The 15,773-nt window shown below is 41.5% G+C and overlaps 1 protein-coding gene across 1 annotated transcript in view; it reads right to left on the reverse strand.

The window, feature by feature from the left end:
* Positions 1–15,563, reverse strand: part of aff1 (AF4/FMR2 family, member 1) — a 33,630-nt gene extending 18,067 nt beyond the window's left edge. The window contains exons 1-3 of the mRNA XM_018755478.2: positions 15,331–15,563; positions 4,620–4,740; positions 1,035–1,829 (exon numbers count right to left, since the gene is read on the reverse strand). Of these exons, the coding sequence (XP_018610994.2) occupies positions 1,035–1,829; positions 4,620–4,740; positions 15,331–15,347 (933 nt within the window). The 5' untranslated portion in view covers positions 15,348–15,563. The remainder of the gene's footprint in view (positions 1–1,034; positions 1,830–4,619; positions 4,741–15,330) is intronic.
* Between the last annotated feature and the right edge of the window lie 210 nt (positions 15,564–15,773).

The following is a 15,773-nucleotide window of genomic DNA, read 5'->3' on the forward strand; positions in this document are numbered from 1 at the left end:
GTCAGTTACTATTTAGAACGCTTGCTTTTCAAAAGGGCCCGTAAATGTCACGCTCCCTCTGTAAACTGCCCCCGAATTTGAATGACATTTCAAAGACATTACAACTGCTGCAGTAATAGCCACCATCAAGGCAATTTTCTTGCACTTAAAAATGGTTTGTAATTCACAGTGTAGTATTACACTGTTTGGCTGGATTACAGATTTCACCTTGGCAATACATAGAGGAAACACCGTTAACTTGGGAATACCGTCTCCACCATTGCAGGTGTCTTTACACCCAAAAAAAAAAAAAAATCTGTACACTGGCTGTCAATGCACTTTGAACTCAAAGTCCAGCAGCTATTGATCATCATTCCACAAGAGCTTGAAATTGTTGTAACGTGTTTTTTCTGATACCGATCCAAAATTGTGAAGATTTTTGGCCTGACCCACAAAACCCTGGGCACTGGGTCAGAATAGTGCACAAGTGCACCTCTAAGTTCAAACCATCTTCATTCATACCCAGACGTGCACAGCTACAGGGTCTAGTTCAGGAAAGTGGAAGTGCAAGGAGATGCGTGCGGAGTAATTCAAACTTGACATGTTAAGGCCCATCTAAGGACTATTACAGAGTTTAACTTCTGTTGCACATCCTCATTACAGCCTATCTGGAAATATAATGTGAGACATTTCATTGTATTTTCAGCTATGGAATCCCTAATGCAACAGCAACATGAAAAATATTAAAACAGAGTGTGAGTGTACAGCACTGACTTTAATTCTAAGGTAAAAAGGTGGTAATGGAATTTTAAGCAAACATCACAAAATACGGACTACAATATAAGGGACATTAAAATACCCAAACAGTTAAAACGACATGAATACTTAAAGAATACATCCTTTTGTAAAAATAAATATGAAAGCACTGAGCAGTGAAAAAAGGCACTGGCCTTATCGAAGAGGTAAGTGGTGTAACTGTCACTTTGGGCAAATTTACCAGCTAGGCAACAAAGCGTCATAACAAACAAGTTGTAAGCTCAAAAAAATCATCTTACCTCAACTGAATGGGGAGGGATGTTTAGTTCTGAGAAGGTGGGTTTTTGGTTGCTCTTTAGGTGAGGCAAGTTTTCATAAGACTGTCTGTGATAGTCCTCAGGAGAGGGTTTGAGCTCTGGCGATTCTACAGGCACCTGGTCCTGGCCATCCATGGGCCTGACATAGGCAGTGGGTTTCTGAAGCATGACCTGGCTGGACTTGGAGACCAGAGGTGGTGGAAAGGTCTGTGAGGGGAGCACTGCAGTCTCGACCTGAGAGGGAGCATCCTTCTGGGCCTCTGGGCTAGAATACCTGCAGGGACCAGGAGAGGGACCATGGCTGGAAGGACTTTCCTTGTCTTCAACATCTTGGGCCTCAGTGTCACTGGGACTGCTGGAATGCAAGGGAGATAGGGGGTCTGCAGGAGGAGAGAGGACAGGGGGAAGGCTGACACACTCGCCTGGTTCCAGCCATGCCTTGCCCCTACTCCACTGGGTGCCAGGGCTTCTTGGTTCAAGGTCCAGGGAGGACGAGTTAGAGATCAGCTGGCCTTGCTCTGGTCCAGAAAGTTTCTTTTGGGGCTTAGAAGAGCTGTCACAAGGTAAATCAGACCTGGGCAGCCTTGGCGGAGGTGGCTGATATGGGGGGGTTGTTTTGTCCGTGTGACCAGGTGCATTATAGGACCCTTGGGTTTGAAGGCTCTTTGGTGCATCTGCGAGACTTTGCGGAGCGTTGCACCCCAAGAGTTCCCTCACATCCTCGTAATTACCCAACATCCTCTGGATGCGGCTGGACAGCTCATCCCCCTTGTTTGTCTGAAAACAAAAGAGAAAACTGATTTTCCTTAAAAATGCAACTGGAGGAATCCAATACATCTGCTCAAACCTTAAGGCTTAACTAGTAAGTGAGAGTAATTTTTCTAGGAGGATGCTCTAAAAACTTCTCTGCATAAAGCTTATTGCTGTTACTGGACCAGTGCCGGTGCTTTAATTCCTCCACATCACCCATCTTGCAGTACTTCTGACTATAGTAACATGCAGTTTTCTTATAATTCCACCTGGCTAAAGTCGAATTCCTTTCAAACAGAGCACAACGGTAAAAAACAAGTCAAAGTTTATTTTGATTTAATAATATAATCTAGTTTGAGTGTAGTAAAAAAAAAAAAAAAAGTGTTCCGATTAGCTGACTACAATCCCCGAACATTAATTCAACTCAGCAAGTCATAACCCCCCTCCCCAAAGAAAACACTAAGTGGCCAATGTTGTTTATTCTGAAGATGAACATCAGTGAGATTCTCATTACCACTTACCTGAGACAAAATATAATTACCTGATAATTAAAGGTTAAGGTGACATAACAGGTTACAAGAAAATTAATTTATGCAAGCTGACCGACTGTTTTGTCTGAATTTCTCCCAGTGTTAAGAAAACATATTTCTTTCAAAGTGCAATGCAATAAAAACTGTTTAGAATGTTGTAATTTAATTTCCAAAAACATTTGCTGAGTTCATGAAATTTTATTGATTATAATGTACTGTACATATCGAGGATTAACTGGCAGATTCATGTATTTACTATAAGGACTAAGACAGAAATAGGCTTCAAGTGAAAGACAGACGTTTCCCATTTGAACACCTCTTGAGATGAAACTGGCCAGAACAAAAATTAAACCTTCTAAATATCACTTATTAAATAAGTAAATGCATAAATATGAAGGGGAACAGTCTAAAAAAATGACTGCATATGCCAAACACGGACAACCTGCATCAGCAAAAAGGATTAACGGTCACAGGTCAAAGGCATCCGACAGGGATAGATGGACACTTCGCAGGACAGTTGCTGAATGCCACAGAAGTACAGCCTCAAAAACTACCACGGAACTGAATCAGCACCTCTGTGACCCAGTCTCAATGAAAACTATACTTTGTGATAATTCTTGAGATTTATGACAGGACTGCAATTCAGAAACTGTTTCTGCCCACGCCAAACACTCAAAGATGCATGACCTGGTGCAACGAGCGCAAAACTTGAACTGCGGAGCAACGGATAAAAGTAATATGGTACGATGAATCATCTTTCACTCCATTTCCTGCTTCTGGATGGGTTTATATTTGGAGAAAGCCAAAGAATGCCTTCAACCCACACTGTCTGCTGCACACAGTTAAACATGGTGGGGATCCTTAATGATATGGGCAGCCACCTCATGGGAGTCATTAGGTCCAATGGTTGCAGGGTCGCATGACAGCCAACCACCATGAGGTCATCTTACAAGGCCCTGGTGCACCCTATAGTGCAAAAACGGTTCCCTCAGGAAGATCCCAATATTCCAAGAAGACGATACCCCTCCATAAACACCAGGATCACTGAACCTCTACAGGAAGTTTGGGAGTTGAGCGTAAAGTAGATTGTCACTTCATCTCTCAAAGAACTCAATGCTTTTACTCTTGAAGAATGGTGCAACATCCCACTATACACAGTTCATGACTAGTATTACACCATTCCAAGAAAGATCAAAGCTGTTCTGAAGACAAAGGGTGGTCCTACTCCCAATTAGGTCTTGATATTGGTATCTTGTTTGGTGTTCCTATTATTTTGTCCACCCCATTACTTAAAATTGAAATTCACTATTCACCAACATCCTTTAATTTGCTTGACCTACAAATAGAAACATGGAAGTATCCAATAAATACTCATTCCATACCCATGTCTATAACACAACAGCAGACAGAGGTATAACCACATCACAGGTTATTTTAAGACTTCCCCAATTTGCCAGCGAGCCCAATTAACTGCTCTCCCAAATGACAAGCTTGTGGCAATTACAGGCTCTGATGGGAACGCTATCAGACACACTGCTCCCGCTCCAAGTTTTGGGAGTCCCAGGAGGACCCTCCGTGACAGGGGTTCCATGAGGCCTCATTAAACCCAGACAAAACCTGTGTCTTCCTCTCAAAATAATATATTTACACAGAACCCAAATTCTATACGACGTGATACAGGAGAACAGACTGTTGTCATACTATTCCCCACTTTAGAGAGAGGATGAAAACATTAATAAAGACAACAGAAAAGCATCTACATATGGTCTAAAATGTCGAATGCCACATTCACCTACCAGCTAATGGTTACAGTAGTATATCTCCATTTGGTGATTCTTATGTAACCCCTATTTTGCCCACATACACTTGTTTCGATTGTGTTTAGCCACCATAATAATAATGTTACACTTTTCAGACAAAGAGAGCAGTAGGTAAATTGCAAATTGGAAAAATTTACCCACTATTTACAAACAACCAAACGGATTATCCCCAGACTCTGCTGGATTTGTGCATTTAAATCCACAAGAACTGTGAATATTAGTCACTCTGTGTACGTAAGTACTTTGCCTACTTGAAAAACTAACAGGCCGGTAAAGAATAAGGTATGTAACCAAAATAGTAATGACAATTAGTAATTAGCCATGCAAGCAATAAGAATCAGCAACAAGATTAGCCAACTAGCAGGGAGGCTTTACAGGGGACAATGTGGATTATAGAGCTTGAAAAGAAAGAAGTGCGACGTGTGGGTGATAAGGACCCCTTCTTAACAGCGACTGCTTGACCATACCTTATAGGGCTCTCCGAAGAGAGGCACATTCTCCAGGTAGAGATCCTTCTCCTGGTGCACCTCCTGATTTCTCCGCTCCCGCTCCCTGATGCGCTGCAGATTCCTGTCTTCATTGTACAAGCTGGAGAAGAGAAACAGAGACGTATGAGAAGATATTCAGAGCTGCACAGCAAGTGAGATGCTGACTTTCAGTTAAGTGGAGTGTTAAGGACCAAAAAACTAATCTTAAAGGAAGAAAAGCATTTTAAATTAAAATTCAGCATCCAAAAATTTCACTTTGAAGGAACAAAAGCACATGAAATCATGTGAAATTAGTGTCCGTGTTATCGCTCGCATGCCTTTCTCCAACAAGTGGTAACGCTTCCATTTAGACATGCAGTGCCGATTAGTGTAACAGATACTGTAATCCAAACAGAGACTCGTCTAATGAAATGCTTATCCGTTTTTTGAAACGGAATATGCCAGGCAATCCATCAATTACTCTTACATGGAGATCAACAAGATGACTGGTTCAGCAAACTTGAAGCATTTTGGACAAATACAATGTTTTACCGTGGAATCATAACATTTTTGACATTGCGATTTGACAAGCGGTACATTTTGACATACGATGATTACATGCAGCTGAGGATAGTAAGACTACAGAAGTCATATGCGGCAAAAGAAAAACTTAATGCCAAATGACATGTTGCATCCAATGAGAGTATTGACAGCAAGCAATATTGTTTTCCGTGGAAAAACGTAAAACAGAGGACTTTTACACATACAGTGACCAACGCAGTCTATACTTGTATGGGACAAACTGGACACATAAGCAAATGCAAAGCAATCCACACGTCTACATCCCTGGGAATTGCTGCAGCAGAGCTGGGAAGACGTATCTGACTTTCTGCTCAAACTCACTAGAAGCTTGTTTCAACAGACATAGCAAGTAAATGTATATATTTTTAAATGTTTGCCTTCGTTGTGTTTTTAAGCGGTCTGCGAGATATGGTTGACCACGACGTGCAGATCACCACAAAGGCAGGACAAAAGGCCCAGCAGGTTTTCTCGACAGAAGAGTCCTGACAAGGAACAAATCAACAGAAAGTCATGTTAAAACTAAAACTGCGGTCCAAAACGGAGTTCTCTCACTCTCTCCAAACACTCCAGTAAATTTTCCCTCAAGTCCTCAGAACAGCTGCCTTATATGTCTTTCTGGACTGTAGTAGCAGCTGGTCTTCTTCGGGTAGCAGGACAGGCAGTGAGGAACGGTCCATCAAATTCCTCCTCACCTCATGCAACATCTCCAAATTTCACCAGCTCAAAGTGGTCTTAATCATGCAAATTCTATAAGACTGATCTAGTCTGTCAGGTTAAAAAAAAAAAAAAAAAAAAAAAAACTGCAGGCATAGATAACTTCCCTAAATTTCATATGTAAGAGGGATTTATGGGGAAAAAAAATCAAATACAATGAAATAAAGGTTGTTGCTAAACTATGGCTGGATGACAAAACAATTGAATGTTAAAACACCTTGATTATTAATTTATCCCATCAAACAAATAAATGCATAGGGCACAAGGTAGACTATATCCTGGGCAATGACACATGCATTCAGTCTCTCACTCACACACACACACACACACACACACACACACACACACACACACACACACTATGGGCAACTTAGCCACCAATTGACACAAGGCACCCGAAGGAAACCAGAGCACCAGGAGGAAACCCACACTAAAAGAGGGAGAACAAGCAAACTCCACAGACTGAACCCAGGTCCAACCACACATCATATTGCCCATTATTAGTTTAGTGAAATAATATTTCATTTTCAGTCAAGTCATTGTGGAACCCTGTATTTACTTTTCTGTGTTCCCTTTAGACTAAGAATCATTACAAACATTTTATGTATAATTATCTTTCTAATGTAGTATTTTTTTTAATACTGTAATTTTCACTGATCATTTTTGGCCATGATGCTCAGCCTCACTCCTGAAGGGATGTGCAGAATTAAACATATAAACAATTTGATTAAAACCTATAGACTTGAAATACTATGTTATGAATGATCAACAACAGGTGCCCTTTTCGTGATCAGCGGTTTTATTGAATGTCGGTGAATATAATGTCAGACCGAAGGAATGCAATCATAAGACAAGAGTAGCGCTGCTGTCTCACAGCGCCTGGGTGGTGCAAGAGGACACGGGTTCGATCCCCGCTCAGTCTGTGTGGAGTTTACATGTTCTCCCCGTGTCTGCATGGGTTTCCTCCAAGTGCTCTGGTTTCCTCCCATAGTCCAAAGACATGCTGTTCAGGTTCCCCATCCTGTGTGAGCGACAGAGTGTGTTACACTGATGTATGGATGAGTGACCCAGTGTAAGTAGTGTATGTAGCAGTGTAAGTTACCCTGGTGAATAAGGTGTGTGGGCTGATAACACTACAGAGAGTTCATTGGAAGTCTCTTTGGAGAAAAGCAGCCGCTAAATAAATAAATGTAAATATGATGTATAGAAGACAGCATTTAAATAAGCAAATTTACATGCTCTAGGTCACCCCTCTGAACCGTACATTTCCTTCAAAGCTTAAGATGTATCTCTAAAGTATATAAATATTAGGCGTTTCTATAAAATAATGCAAAAAAAAAAAAATCATGAAAATGGAGTCACACAGTAGTGAACACTGTCACTCAGGATCTGAAAGTAAGGATGTAAAAAAATTCCATCTCAGCCACCTCCTTTATCGAGGACCCAAGGACTTATCTTCACTGTACTTCACTACACTGTGCCACGTGCAAAATGCCTCTCTCCCTCAGTTCGACTCTATGGCAACGCACCCAAAGACCTGCTCGTGTCCCAGTGGACTCGTGCCCATCACAGATGCAGACTGGGGCAATTATAGCCAGCCTCCACTGGGGTTATTAAACACCCCAGAACAACTGGTTGAAAAACAGCATTTGGTGAGCTGCCAAATTCTAGGAATGACCAAAAATAGATCACAGCTATACTCTTAAAATAAAGTAACATATAAAGAACCTGTAAATGTCCAAAAAACGATATAAAATAAATATAGTTTAACTATATTGTAGTGTATCTAGCAGTGTAAGTCACCACGGTGAATAAGGTGTGTGGGCTGATAACACTACATAGAGTTCATTGTAAGTCACTTTGGAGAAAAGTGTCTGCTAAGTGAATAAACGTAACTTTAACAATATTTAATTCTTATAACATCAAGCAAATATACCTTATTAAGCCTTAACACATCGAGTCAAGTTTGCACGTTTAAGGAGACAATTTGTGCAGATAAGAGGTATTTTTATTTTTCTTCCACCGTGGCTGTTATTATTGGAAACTGGCACAGGCCTGGATGTGTGCCATTTACATTGCGGTGCAGAGCTTGCCAGGCCCACCCACACGGGGAAACCACCCTGCTTGCATCCACACCGAGAAACCAGTTCTACAGGTACAATCCATTAAAGTTGATCAAGTCCTTGCTTTTTTTTTTTTTTATTTTTTCTCTAAATTTTACAGAAAAGGTACTTCTGTCACGTGTCAACACTTGTGGGTAACTTTCCGCACGTGCTTATAATCATAAGCTTATGTTGCTCCTTGAATTACAAATTTCATGTAGAAGCTTGTTCCAACTGGCCTTACAACACTGGAGTACCTGATCATGACCCCCCCACAACGTAGGGCAAGTCAGGCGTCCTACGTTACAGTCGACCGTTTGTTTTATACGCCGATTTCAGCCCCGGACTAGAGAAGATATGAGAAAACTACCAGACGTCGCTTTCCATACATCTGCAAGTGAGTCAGTTTTTGAAAGTGAGTTTCTGATCTACCTGGTACGTGGTGTAGAAATGCACACCGTAGGTGAGGAGGGAACTACCCTTAACATATACCCCCCCCCCCCCCTTTCTGAATGCCTTCTCTTAACACGCAACTCAGGTGTATTATTGTGCCAACATTAACAGGGAGAGGAATGTGTGTACGGCATTAACTTCTCCTGCCAACCGTAGCAGGAACCTTTTACGGCCTGACACCTACCTGAAAGGAGCAATCTTATCATCCACACCGGTATGTTTCGCTGTTCCAAGAACAAAATGCAAAATGGGCTTGGCGTGCTCTGCGAAACATACCGTACGTGGAATACGGCAGCGCAATCACTTTAAAGCGCTCGCTCGTTTCAAGTCCTCGCCGGCCTCGCCATGTGGAATCTGCTGATCATCCGGGACTGCGAATGGTCACCGTCAGCACCAGGCGCTGCTGCTGCGACTGGCCGCCGCGCTGCTCAGCCGGTGCTTTTATTCAGAGAGACTTACAAGTTTATCCCTTTGTACAGCTGGACGGTTCTACAGGAGCAATTCAGGTTAAGTGCCTTACTCAAGGTCAAAAGAGCTGGACTCTTCTCTTGGCCTCCATTAGAAAGCTTCAGGTGACAAGCTTGAGACCCTAAATGCAAAGCTGTCAGCAGTCTTCCTGCGCTTTAGAGGACACCGAGCGCTCTGCACGGCATCGTCACGGACGCCGACTACCGATTCGCATTTGCATCTCTTCTGCTTTTAATGCCATTTACCTTAGGTATGGAATTTCCAACACAAGCCGCACCAAGTTTCTTCCCAGCAAAACGTAATCCGTTCTTAGTCGGACCTAAGCTATGCACATCGTGTTAAAACGAAACACAAAATGCAGCTTGAAAATAGTAATTCAAGGATAAAGAATTACTAAGATAGTCACAAAAAACACAGAGGGTTATGAAGTGCTGCAGTAATGTCTTCGATAGAGAGATGATTTAAAAGAAGTCGTAACTACAAAGTGAATCTCATCGAAAGAGGGAAAAAAATGACCGGACTCCTGCTGCATCTCTCACCTAAATAACTGTCGGATATACATGATAAACTGAATCGTCTTCACAGACGGAGTCCATTGATTCCAGAATGGCTCAATACCAGTCTGGCACCATCTATAGTACTTCAAGCAACAATACTAATGAGTATCAGAAGCAACGTAGCCTTGCTCTGAGATTCAATTTCAATGTAAAAGCACACATAACTGCAAAAAAAAACAAGTTAATTTTTGGGTTTGTCATGTGAGTAATCAAGATTTGAAGACACTTGGCTTTTAAGTCTTTATTAAAACATCCTGGTAGCTGCAACTAACAGCAACCAAAAATTCAGCCATGCACTTCCTATTTGTTGGAAGTGAAATTCTGGGAATAAAGATCCCTCGAAAAGTAAACTTGTTGTATTCAGGACCTGTTAGATTGTAATGCCAGAAGATACAGTGATACATTAGTCATATGTTTTGCTGGTGACCCATCAAGTGGAATTAGTGTGATGACAGGTGTTACAGGTGTCTAGAAGTACCAGACGCCTGGCCTCAATTAGATGATTAAATGGTGGGGGAGGGGGGGAGCCAGTTTACCCTCAGCTGTGGCATTCCCAAGCCACCACTCCCACTGAAACACACCTTGGCTGTACTTCTTTTACACGAGCAAACACCCTGGAAAGAAGGTGCTTAGAGAAGCAGCAGAAAAAAAATGGCATTTTACTCAGAATCAGCTTGAACTGCGAGCTATCGGTGTAAGGCAGCACACTCGAGGAAATGAGGATGCAAGCTTCATTTCCATGCATCATCAATTTGCTCTCAAAACATTAACACCAACAATCAATTTGGTATTATTCCTGTTGGGACGGCATTCCCTTTCACTGCATGCAGCACAGGGAATCCATGAGTTACCGCTTCCAGTCCATCTCACTGATTTGAGTTTGTACTTAGACTTAAAACCCAGTGAATATATAGTTCCAAATAGTTCATATTTAAATGTAGGTCAAAGGAAACCAGTAGGTTCTGCTAAAAGCAGCTATTCATATTCAGCTTTCCAGCACAGACACCTATGAAACAGGATACACCATGCAACTGATGTGTTACTACACTAATACATATGGAAACATGCACACCTACATACACACATACCCTGATATACTTATGCACCTCTGAATAATGCCAAATAAATAACAAGAGTCAAGCACAACATTTGGGACACAGAAACCCTTACTTTTTATGGCATGAGGAAAACCTCAGAATTTTCACTTCTTCCACATGGCCAGTCATTCCCAAATGAAATAAAGTGCTTTGAAAAGGTTAATATTTGGATGAAAGTTTCAGCCATGCATGGATCCCTTTAAGACACCAATAATACAAGAAAGAGTTCCTTTTTTTTTTTTTAATGGCCACTCATTCTACTAGCTTTTCCCAAATGGCTGAGTGATGAAAATCTCCCTCATTTCTGATGTGATAATGATGACAATGAATGTGCTAATGGGACAATCTTTGAAGGAACAATGACTGACAGTATGTTCCAGATTCCCTAAACATTTTCAAGAAGAGATCCCCCAACTGACAATACTAAAGGGTGTGCACACTCACAAATATTTAACAACTAAATTATATATAACTTCAATAAATTTCATATGTAAGACGATTACATATTTCATATGTATATAACTAATCTCACTGACATTGTCTTTACTGGGTGATTACAACTACCCTGCTGATTGCTTTTCTAGATGAAACACTCCCCTCCACCCTGTCAAAATACGAACCAAGACCCTAACAGGCTGTGTAGTTCCAGTGTAGCATTCATTCATTCATCCATCCATCCATCAAATACTTTTCTCCAAAACAAATTACAATGTTTAGTTAGTTACAGTGATTTACCCATTTATACAGCCTGGTCATTTTTACTGGAGCAATTCAATGCAAGCATCTTGTTCAACGGTTTTACAGTAGGTGGTGGGATCTGAACCGGAGTTGTTTGAGTGCAGCACAACAGGTTTAATCACCGCGCTACCTGCTGCCCTAATTTATCAAAGAACCACTGAAAACGGAGTTTCCTCAAAACATCTTGAAATATGTAATTTATCTGGCTGATATAAATAATTATCTCTGGCCAAATGAAAGATAATTTAAGTGTGTTTATTTTCCAAGCTATTGAGAAAGCAATTAAGAAAATGAAGTCCGGCTTTATCAAAAGCACAATCACTCTCCCACCCCCACAGCAAATGAACAATATGCACTAGCGATAGGTACTACTGTGATTCCACAATACATTTACATGTATTCTTTTAATTGATTCTTTTCTCCAAAGTGAATTACATTGTCCAACTGCTTACAACTATTTATCCATTTATACAGCAGGGTAACTTACTCTATCTACTATACTGCAACTGCCCCATAGCTGCTCACATAAATCTTTAAAATATATTTGAAAATGCTGGAATCTACTTTAAAAGCAAAATCTATCAGCAGTAGCGCAAAACATTCTGGGCATTTTAAGGACAAATATTCTTCATTCACAAAACATTTGGGAAAAGCACCAAAAAGGCTGGCAAACCGCAAATAATTGATGTGTACCAAGTCTGGCTAATAAGAAAGGTGCAGTTTTTCCAGTTTGTAACTCAGAGCTGCAGTTATTGCTGGTTGCCAAAATTTCTGCGAACGTGTGACCATGAACATATCCATCAGGAGTGCTTCATGACAGAGGACACTTAATCCTGGTCTGCCAAATAGAGACTTAGTACTCACAAATTTACAGGATAAACATATAAAAATATTCTTTAATTTATTTCAAACCCTTGTCACACCACAGCATTTATTTCACCAGAGAAATAACTAAAAAATAATGAAGACAATGTGATTTGATCACCCCAAAAACACCACCGTTGTGATGTAACTAACTAATCGGAAAAAGAGCCAAACAACAAACCACTCAGGTGCAGAATACACTTTAAAAATGATCAAACCAGCATATGAAATATTGCTCACTCCCCCCCCTTTTATGACTGAATACAAGCATTTTGTTGCACATGACATGTGCACTACTAATAATACAGGATGTTCTTTCGTTTAAGATGCTGCACCTTAAAATGTAAGGGCCACGAGAAATTACTTCTAATATTGAAAGGGGTAGTTGCATTTACATTTTTCTATAACCATGTGTAAGTGTAGCATTGCATATTTCAATACCTGTTATACTGTGATAGGGCAATAACTGCTATTTTTAGAACCATTACAGTGTCACAATCCTACTCTGAATAATATCTCAGCAGACTAAGCAGAGCTATTCAGTAGCTGCGTATGCTATGCATATACACACACAAACAGGCCAACAAAATGTGTCTATTCACAACTCACTGATACAGTGCTCCTTAAAACTATGAGAACCCACTGTGTCCCTTAGTTTTACCACAAAATTGTCTTGGTTTAGAAGAAATCAAGCGGAAGCAGTGCAGATGCAAAAACAAGCGAACCTCAAGTTGTACGGGTTAAACCAAGTGGGTCAGCAGAATCAAGTGACACACACACACACACACACACACACACACACACACACACACACACACAGTCTGAAACCGCTCGTCCCAAGCGGGGTCACGATGAACCGGAGACTAACCCGGCAACACAGGGCTCAAGGCTGGAGGGGGAGGAGACACACCCAGGACATGACGCCAGTCCATCACAAGGCACCCCAAGCAGGACTCGAACCCCAGACCCGCCAGAGAGCAGGACCCGACCAAACTCACTGCACCACTGTGCCCCCCCCGAATAAAGTGAATAAATCATAATTATTTATCAATACCATTAAGGTTAAGATTTAGTTTTTAATAAGTTTATTTTAATGTTTACCGGCCATCCCTATAGGGTTCACATACTTTCAAGCAGCACTGTTTTCTCTTTTGCATACAAGGCCATGATTCCTTCACTTTTTCTAACTTATGCAAAAAATGGCTTTACGTGCAGGTTGAAGGGAATGGTTAATGGGCTTGTGGGGGGGGAAGAGAAGTGGGGGGAGGGGGGGAAAAAAAAAAAAAAAAAAAAAAAAAGCCAGCATGTCCCAGTGCAATACTGATTTTGCTGGTTTGCTCAAGTACGGCCCAGTGGTACGGAAGGGACTGACGCACGCAGACACACACACACACACACACACACACACTCAGACAAGTCCATGCTCATCTTGCTGAGCGCAGCCGCCTCACCCACCGCGAAGGCCTGCCCTCCACAGTTCGCCCGCTGCGCCCTTCCACCACATTCTCGTGAACTTAACATGACAGCTGGATGGAAGAACTGACAACAATACCAGGATGCAATTTATTCGATATGGTGCAAAACAGGCACGAATCCCTATTCCCGTTTTAACCAGGAAAGGAAAATGACAAACTGCTTACTGTCTGGTCATCTCAAGATGTCTTACAACACTGCAAAAAATGCAGTGTGAACCATCTTCAGAGAGGAGAGGAGAAAAAAAAAAAAAAAGGTAGTAATCATGCATACCAATGTTTAAAAACCCACATGTAGGGGGGAGAAAAAAAAAAAAAAAGAAAAAAAAGAAAAAAAGATCTCTATTGATTCCTGGAGGCCATTTGACTTTGCAAAGCACAAAAATACAGATCAATTACAACGACTTCTCTAAAATGTTCAATTTTTACACTTAATAAAGGTTATGAGTGGACACCCCATGCATATTTAATATAACTACATGTAATTTAATTTGAATACACAATTATTTCAGCTTTCCAACTGTAAACTCTCTAAACGTTGCTTGTTTGAACACTAATTTGTCCTCATATATAGACTTAAATACGTATGTGTACCATATGGCATACGTCTGTCATGATATGGTACACAGACGTATTAAGTCTATAATATAAATATTTGACGTACGTTGTGCCTTTTAATACAATATTGTATTAAAAGGCACAACGTCAAATATTTTTTTGTGTATTTTTCCGAGCGCGCTGTAACTTGCAGGATGAGCCTGAGGTGACTTCCGTGTGTGTTGAACTGAGTCTCACACAACGCTCTTTTTCCCCTCCCACTGACAATTTTATTTCCACAACTGTGGACATTTATCCTCTCTCGTGCTACGAATCATGCTTACGTTTCCATATTTCTGGAATAATATCTCAGGCGAATTTTGTGCCGAATCGGACAGGGCGAAGGAAGGGGTCTCGCGCGCCGCCCTCTCTCTACTCCTCGCCTTAGTTAATTCTGTTTATGATAATATGCCACTTCACTTGCGCATTCATCATTGTACGATTTTGCCCCTTTCGTCCCCGAAAACCTCACGAATTCTTCAATAAACACACCGGAACGGTATCTGTACTTTCACCCGACAATCAAAAGCTGCACGCCGTTCCTCACACGAAAACGTCGTGCACAACGGGGTTAAACTTTGCTCGTTTAAAGAGCTTCCTTCCTTGTGGAACTCGGACTCGAGAATCGCGAGTTTAAAGAAGAAGAAGGGAAAAAAAAAAAAAAAAAAAACAACAACAACCAGCGGCACTAACTGATCAGTTACCGGGAGTTTTCCAGAAGATTCGTATTATATTCTTTAATAACGTGACCTGTCTGTGTGTTTTTTTCGAGGGAGGGGGGGATCGATGGAAAGGGCTGGCTGTGTGTGTACCCCTCAGCAAACAGCTGTTTCTCTCCCACACACACACACACACTCTGACTGAGGGAGCGACTGCAGCTCAGCCCGATTGATTCCAGGTGATTCCACGCTGCGAACCCAGCACGCTCTGCAACACCCGGCGCATGCACGCTGCTGTTGCTCGCTGTCTGGACAACACGCACGATACGTCCGAACACGGGAAACCTTGTAACAATAAACACCCCCCATCATGATCACGCTGAACGGACACGATAAGTAACTACTTACCTTGAGCGAGAAGCCATGGTGCGTTTTAAAAGACCGATTTAAAGTTGCCGGCCATTGGTGTTCGATCGTTCCTAAGTGGACGGCTGCTCCTGTCTTCACATAATGTCAAAGGAAACAATGTCATCAAATGAATAATGTCCACATGGGTAACTACATTGACTTCTCGCTAGAGAGCATTACTGCGGGTTCTGGGTCTCGTTCCCGTTGGACCTAGAGGGCCGTTCCATTCTAGCAGTCAGCCGCTGATCCCACTCGTTTTCATTGGCCGTGGGTATCGCGCGAACAGAGGGATATCCTCGATCGGATTAAAAATTTATTCAATGTCCATGCAAAATTAATACAACTTTCACAAGAAAGCAAGCACTGATGCTTTTCTATTACAATTCTAAGCACATTAATGGCCGGCTAATTTTATGTCTTAAGCTTTAAAACAAAGTTTTAAC

The sequence above is a fragment of the Scleropages formosus genome, chromosome 6, assembly GCF_900964775.1.
Source record: "Scleropages formosus chromosome 6, fSclFor1.1, whole genome shotgun sequence".
In the NCBI taxonomy this organism is placed as follows: Eukaryota; Metazoa; Chordata; class Actinopteri; order Osteoglossiformes; family Osteoglossidae; genus Scleropages; species Scleropages formosus.